Source organism: Impatiens glandulifera, chromosome 1 (assembly GCF_907164915.1).
Source record: "Impatiens glandulifera chromosome 1, dImpGla2.1, whole genome shotgun sequence".
NCBI classification, from domain to species: Eukaryota; Viridiplantae; Streptophyta; class Magnoliopsida; order Ericales; family Balsaminaceae; genus Impatiens; species Impatiens glandulifera.
The window spans coordinates 103,408,085-103,415,930 of record NC_061862.1 but is presented as its reverse complement, the minus strand read 5'-3'; the positions used below and the strand labels follow the sequence as shown (position 1 = coordinate 103,415,930).

At 32.9% G+C, this 7,846-nt stretch overlaps 1 protein-coding gene across 1 annotated transcript; it reads right to left on the bottom strand.

Annotated features, from left to right (window-relative positions):
* Window positions 1-2,812: 2,812 nt before the first annotated feature.
* LOC124922670 (ras-related protein RABA5a-like) lies at window positions 2,813-5,130 on the bottom strand. Its single transcript, XM_047463390.1, has 4 exons — window positions 4,962-5,130; window positions 4,536-4,661; window positions 4,044-4,465; window positions 2,813-3,308 (listed from the first exon to the last, which is right to left on the bottom strand). Exons 3-4 carry the CDS (start codon window positions 4,381-4,383, stop codon window positions 2,971-2,973), a joined length of 678 nt encoding a protein of 225 aa, XP_047319346.1. The 5' UTR covers window positions 4,384-4,465; window positions 4,536-4,661; window positions 4,962-5,130; the 3' UTR covers window positions 2,813-2,970.
* Window positions 5,131-7,846: the final 2,716 nt, after the last annotated feature.

The window sequence follows — 7,846 nt, the reverse complement described above, 5'->3', positions numbered from 1 at the left end:
ATCAAATAAAGAACAGTTTACAAATTGGTGCAAACAGACACTTTAGGTATATGCAGAAGATGACATCAAAGGATCAGACTATGATATTACCATATTGGTACAAGTCTGATGATATGCTGCAGACTGCAGAAGATTGCCTGAAGAAACAGTTACCATTTTGGTACAAGTCAAAGGAGCAACTTTCCAGGTGCAGGCAACTGTCCAACCGACAGATGCCATAATCAAGCAAAGACAAATCAAGTCGGTTTGCTCCATGCCTTGGAAGCCTAAACCACATTTAATGCTATGATGATCATCTGCTCAACCAATCAGATTCAAGGATTACCCTGAAGGTATCCGTTGAAGAAATGTGACCGTTGGTACATTTCACCTATAAAAGGAGAAACTAAAGAAACAAAAATAACAACAACGATTGAGATTGTCTAAGTGATAAAAAGCCTTATCTTTCTAAAAGATTCAAAACTTGAGTGTGTTTGTGAAGTGTATTACAATTACTATGAGAATTATAAGAGTGATTATCGAGCAGTAAATAAGACTCGATCGTGTATTGTGTTTGTGTATTACTTAGTGAATATCCTTCTCGTGGTTTGAGAAGAAGGAGTGACGTAGGAGTTTTATCTCCGAACATCCATAAAAACATGTGTCTTGTGCTTTACTATCTATCGGTTCCATATTCTAACTGACTCCTACTATTCTAACCGCCCTCCTAATCTCCAAACCGATATTCTCCAAATCCCACCTTTATTCATCTTGTGTGTGTTGCTTCAACTGAAACAAACCACTTCCGTACTTGAACTCGGTTCAAGGGTTTGTGACAGTTTGTGCAGTATTGAAACCGGTGTTAATTCTTAACCGGATTAACGTCAACCATTGAGTGTTGTCAGAGAGTATCCTTTAGCCGGACTCCAGTCCGCCATCGCCGATCTAGATCCTAACAGAGCCATCGACTTCATTTATGCAAATTAGAGAGTCAATGATAACCCAATTTTACAATGATCGAATCTGTATGACTAGCCTTACGGATGTTGAAAAGTTAGTTGCTGAGATGACAAATTTAGAGAGATTTGATATGGGCAAGAGGGATGTAATGCGGGCTAAGAAGGGATTAAATGAACAAACATGTTTTCGTGAGGTTGATATCGAGTATTCGTCTTCACAACTCTTGGGTTGCGATGCCACCCCGAATGTCAAAAAAAGGGAGTTAGGACATATGATAACTAAAGACCAATAAGGGTCCCCCATTTAATTTTCCGAGTCTAATATGAACGTAACTTCAGACAACTCTTCTCTAGTCACAAGATCGTGTAAAATGTTACAAGTGGTGCAATATCAAAAGTAGAGGTCATAGACCTCCATCCTATTTGAATTTGTTGTCCGAACAAATACGATTGATCATGTAGAAAATAGATGTTGGTCACATATGGAAGACATAATATAAGTCACCCATATTAGAATCTTTTATCTTAAAATTAAAAATCATGAATTGACAGTTTTTATTCACAATGTGTCCGATGAATAATCGGTAAATTCTGTGCTAGATTATGATGTCAATTAGAATATCTTAGTGAAATTCTCGATACATAATATGACGTTGAATGAAAACAAATCCTTCTTGAGAGAGGTCTTTGAATTAGAGATTAAAGTGTGGTCGAATGTGTGCGAGATCTCATTCTTTCTGTGATTTAATGTGCGCGTGATCTCACTCTTTATGTGTATTTTCCACTCAACATTTTTCGTCGAACAACTATCAACGTTGTCAGCTAAAAAAGTTAAAAGATCTACCGCATAATTATGTACAAAAAGGAAAGAATGTCTCGAAGTTGAGAAATATTTATTTGGATTATATTTTATGGAACATTTATGGAATCAATGACGATGTGAAGAGAGACATCATAAATCACTATTGAGAACCTTTTATTGTGGCATATATCGTTTTAGTGAGACTAAAATTCGAAAGATGAATAAGTGGATTGTAAGAGATCTATGTAATTGGTGGTTAAAATATTGAGAGGCTCTTGATTCTATAGGATTTGACGTTTTTTCGAATTTTAGTGACATTATATAAAAGTTGCATTATGGATGATTGGTATCTGAAGTCTTTTGTGAAATATTACTAAAATCCATTAGGTGATGCTCGAGTCTTTAGTAGTTGATATGAAGTTTGGATTGAGGCAGTTGATATGACAAAAATATATATTTGAGTTATCATCTCGATTGTTTTTTCTAATGAACTATCTAGTTAGAGAGAAATCACCAAATTTTCAATAATGATAGTTGTTCGATTCGTATTTTTCATAATGCTATTATTAAGATGCTTTATGATATTCATTTTAGAAAATTGGTGGAGTCAGTGGGGAATTATTCGTTCTTATTGAAAATCTACAATGTCAATAACACGATGGATAACGTAATTTTTTTTTTATTATTATTATATATTTTGTGACTTTTTATTTATGTCAGGATTACAAATCATTGTACTTAAACGATTCATATCATTTTTAATATAGGATTATAGGTGTGGTATAATCAATATAAATAATTAAATGAAGCCACCACTATTCATGTTTAAAATAATATGATTTCCTTCGCACAATTAAGACACAATTAAGGTATTTCAAATAACAAAAAGTGAGAGGGTTAATTTTCTAAATAATTAAAAAGAGTCTGTATTCAACTGCCCACTTCCCGACGCAGGCCCAAAATGCAGACCTTAGACTCTAGGCTTTGTGTCACTAAATTTACTTCTTTCTTTTTTAATGAATTCGCCCTTTAAAAGGAAAGAAGTTTAACCTATACTTATACTCTTGAAATATGCATTAGTTCAACCCTTTATTTGAAAATCTCATCCAAGTAAAAAGTCAAATATTTACCTCTCTTCGGGCTTCCAAAACTCCATGAATCTACTAAAACAAAAATCCACAAAAATGGAAACAAAAATAGAGAAAAATAAAAACTCGGTTAATTCAACGATTAACAACACCCACCACCTTTTTTAGCTTCTACAGTTGATGCATCTTCTGACCCTTCACCTTTTAAAATGACAGTTTTACCATCTCCTGTCCATGAAGGATCTTGTTTATCCAGTTCTTGTGATTGAATAACTTTCTTTGTCAATATGTTGCAAATCTCTTTAACCACCATTTGAAAAGCTGCAGTAACATTTGAAGAATCAAGAGCAGATGTTTCAATGAAGAACAATCCTTCTGCCTCTGCTAATGATTTTCCTTCTGATGTTGCCACTTCTCTAGAATCTTTCAAATCTGATTTGTTACCAACAAGTATTGTTACCACGTTCATGTCAGAATGCGCTGTAAAAAATAAAACCCAACCGTTAGAAAAAAAAATCATAATGTCCAGATCAAGGTCTTGTTTCATGTGGGTTATTTCAGATCAATCAATCTACAATCTACAATCTACTAATCAATCATATCATTCAAATCATCAAATAAAACACTGGAATACCCTCTATTGCAAGATCAAGACCTTGTTTGATGTGGGTTATTTAAGATTAATTCCAAATAACCCACTATCAAATAAAATAATGTTGTTTATACTACTAATGTTGTTTTATCCAAACCACCTACATAAAAAATACAATTCAAGTGTTGAAAATCATAATGTGAATATGAGGCCTTGATAGATATGGGTTATTTGAGATTAATTTCAAATAACCCACTATGCAATCAACAATCACATGATTTAAAAAATTAGTACTCTTAATGACTTTAAAACATATATAATCCCATGTAGCCTGTTTTTCTATAACCTACATTTAAGAATAAAATCCAAGTGTTAAAAATCATAATGTGAAGATCAAGGCCTGATTTGATGTGGGTTATTTGAGATTCTAAATAATCTACTGTCTAATCAACAATTATATCTCAAATCATCGGTTAAAATCCTAAAATACTCTCTGTTTAAAATATATATTATATATTTATACCTATAATGTTTTTTCTTCAGACAACCTGATTTTCTATAACCTAGATCAAAACAAGGTTCAGAATGAGAGAAAAAAATGAATAAATTGGAGTGTAATGTACTGTGGAGTTCGTTGAGCCATCGGCTGATGTTTTCAAATGTCTGTTGTCGACTGATATCGTATACTAGAAGTGCACCAACTGCACCTCTGTAATATGCAGATGTAACAGCCCTGAACCTCTCTTGACCAGCTGTGTCCCATATCTGTGCCTTAACTTCCTTCCCATTTATATCCAGTGTTTGTGTCTGAAACTCTACACCTATGGTTGATTTCGAGTTTTGGTAAAATTCATCTCTAGCAAATCTTGCAAGTAAATTTGATTTTCCAACCGCAGAATCACCAAGCATTACGATTTTGAATAGGTAATCCTCTGTTTGTTCCTCTTCATTCTGAGATGCCATTACTCAAATCTATAATAAGGCTAAACACTGTGAGATAAATTGGTATGATGATTCTCTTCCCTCCTTTCACAGAAAACCAGACCTGTCAAAAAAGATTCAATTGAGTTTATTATCAAATCTTAAAAACTGTTTCTTTCAAATAAATATCTCACCTCTAGCAAAACCAGAACTCAAGATGATGATGATGATTCCTTTCAAATGTAAGCATCCATTTAGTTCTAATTATGTTTCCCAGGTCTCATTTCTTACAGCACATGTCAGTCTTGTCCCACAATAACCTGAAATTGAAAACTAGTTAAAAAGATCTTCACAACCATATATGTTTGATTCATTGTCTTCTTCACATATGATCCGTAAGTGAAAATAATAGATCTTCTATCCGAATTAAAACATAGATTTAGCCAAGGAAACCTAAATTTCAACATGATTGGATTTGTTTCAAATGGGGTATACCCAGATAAGCATAATTGAAGAGGGATATATAGATTCATTACCCAGATGAAATAGATAGAAATCCTGAGGAATGATTTATACAGAATGAATGACGATAATAAGAAAAGATCATCGTGCTAACATACCTAGTTCCTCCTCTCCATTAGAGAGAGTCGTTGATGTAATCTTGTTCAGTCGCCATTAACGATTTTCCATTCCACTGTCGTTTCGTTCGTCGTTGGTTTCGTTGTTGAGTGATGGCGCGAACGAAACAGAGGAGGCCGGTAAGTCGATCTGAGAAGGGGGTGAAGTGAGTTTTTCACTTTTTCTCAAAAAAAAAAACAAAAAAAAAACGTCATTTTCAGCTAATAATATATAGAAGCCTCCTTATAGTTGTACCTGATATCCAAATTGTCCACTCTTTCTTCTGATAAATTTCTACCTTTAATAGTTCCTTTTAAATTTTATTATATTTTCATGGGTATTTATTTATTTTTTGCTTACATTTTTAGGAAATTACATTTGAGAGCTTCAAAACAGGTAAAAAAAAATTATAAATAAATAAAATCACCTAAGTCTTTTCAGAGTTGATATATTGATTGAACTTGTTCTATAATCTATATTTTTTTTTTCATTTCGGGTTGAATTCACCATTATTCACGTTAAAATTTTTTAACGGATGATATGTGCATTAAAAAAAATGTTGTAATATGACTAGTCGTATGTGTCACGAAAAAATTGAATTGGCAACTCATTATTTTTGCATTGTCGAGGAGTGACTAGTATTTTGAGTCTTTTGTGGAGTATTACTGTGATTCATTAGGTGATGTCTGAGTCTTTAGTAATTGTTGAGAAATTTAGATTAATACGACTGATATTGCATGCCTATATATTTAGGTTATCATCAAAAAAAAATTGTGGACTCTAGTTGGAGAGAAATCGTCGAACTCTTATATATCGTAGTCGTCCGATGCGTATCATTCATAATACTATTATTATAACGTTTTCTGATATTCGTTCAGGAAAGTCGGAGTTTGTCGGAAAGTTAATCGGTCTTTTCAATAATTTACGAGTTCGATAACTTATTAAGTACAAACTTTTTATGTTATTTTTTGTTGTTGTGCTTAAATGATTTTTTCTTTATTAATATATATGTACCTTTTTAAAAGAATAAAAATAAAATAATAATCTATATTTTGTGGGAAATTTGACGAAATGACCCTAATAATGGGTCAAATTCGAAAAATGACCATGTTTCATAAACCTTGCAAAAATGACATTTTCGGCCTGTGAAATGTCGTCTTGCCCCCGAGACGCCTCTTTTCCGCTAATTAACGTGTTTTACAATATCCGCGTATTATGTAAAACACGTATAATGAGATACGCATATTACATAATACGCGGATATTGTAATATACGTATTTTATTATACACGTTTTACAATATCCGTGTTTTATATAATATGTGTATAATGAAATACACATATCACATAAAATGCGGATATTATAAAATGCGTATTTCATAATATATAAAGCTTAATTTGCCTTCATTTTAAAAAAAGAACCTTTCAATTCACGACTTTCTCTCGTAAACTCTAAAAACCCTATCCCTCCCTCCCGCTCCCTTTGCCACGACCACAACCTCTTCGTTCATTCAAGATCAGCAACTGAAGACCCACGACTCTTCGTTCTCAAATTGGTATTTGATTTGATGATTTCTTAGTTAGTGATTATGAGCATTATGTTATAGTATAACTAGGTTATATTCATAGTTAGTGATCGATAACTCATGAATGTGAATGAATACTATGTTATGAACAAAGACAGATGTCACTCACGCGTATTATTACTCACTCACACGTATTGCTCAATGAGAAGGAGTTTCTTACTAGGTTTCATGAAAATACAATGTGCCAAGAATTTCTTACAAATTTGTTTCGATGGACCTATTGGATAGGGGGCTCCTATCCATTAGATCCATTGCACAAACTTCTAGTAAAGTTGTTGCATTGCATTTTCATGATACTCTAATAGGAAACTTTCCTCCGTTATGATTGACGCCATCTTAAAAAATAATACAGAAGTAAGTAAAAATCGTGATTGAATCAATAACAGAACATTACAATACGCGTATAATTATCGTTGAACTGTTTTCAATTGCAGATAAAATAATTGTTTACTTTGATGGAGAGTGGAAAATTACGGATGGTGTTACTCATTTTGTTCTAAAGTCAACTAGAGGTTTGAATGTTCTAATAAATTCTACATATGCCGAATTAGTTGATATTATCTATTCTGCTACTAATGTTGATAAATCTAAATATGATTTATTGCTTCAAACCAAGTATAATACTTCGCGTATGGATGTCAAATTTTCTTATATAACTGATATCAAACAAGATATGAATGTGAACTTTTTACATGAAACGTCAATATCACTCTACCATCACACTACATTGTGTGTATCTTTAGTGGAAATTCAATACCTATAAACCCAATAAACTCAACTCAAGAAATGTAGTGGTTCTAGAAATTGATAATCCTGACGTATTCCCGAAGTTTCAGCAACAATAGGTTGTCTTTGAAACTCAAAATGACATAGAAGAAGAACTATGTTTGTGTCTGAATGAGGGGGTTGATGATTGGGTTTCTATTACCCAACTAAGTAGTGCTTGGATTGCTAGTACCAAACCAAGCAGTGTTTGGGTTGCTAGGACTCAACCAAGCTGTAGTGATTGAGTTGCTAGTAACATACCAAGTAGTGAAAATTTGATACCTGAAGCATTAACTTGCGAAATCGGATTAGAGGTAAGTACGTTGTTTAAGAATAAAAAAGAATTTCAACTGAGGTTACATAAATATGCGATGACTAATCATTTTGAATTCAAAGTGGAGAAGTCAAAAAAAAACTTTGGTATGTGAAATGTTTGGATCAGAATTGCAAGTGGAGATTGCGTGTTGTGAAAGAAAAATCATCGGAGATGTATGAGATTCGGAAATTTGTAAAATATCATACATGTTCAATTGTGACA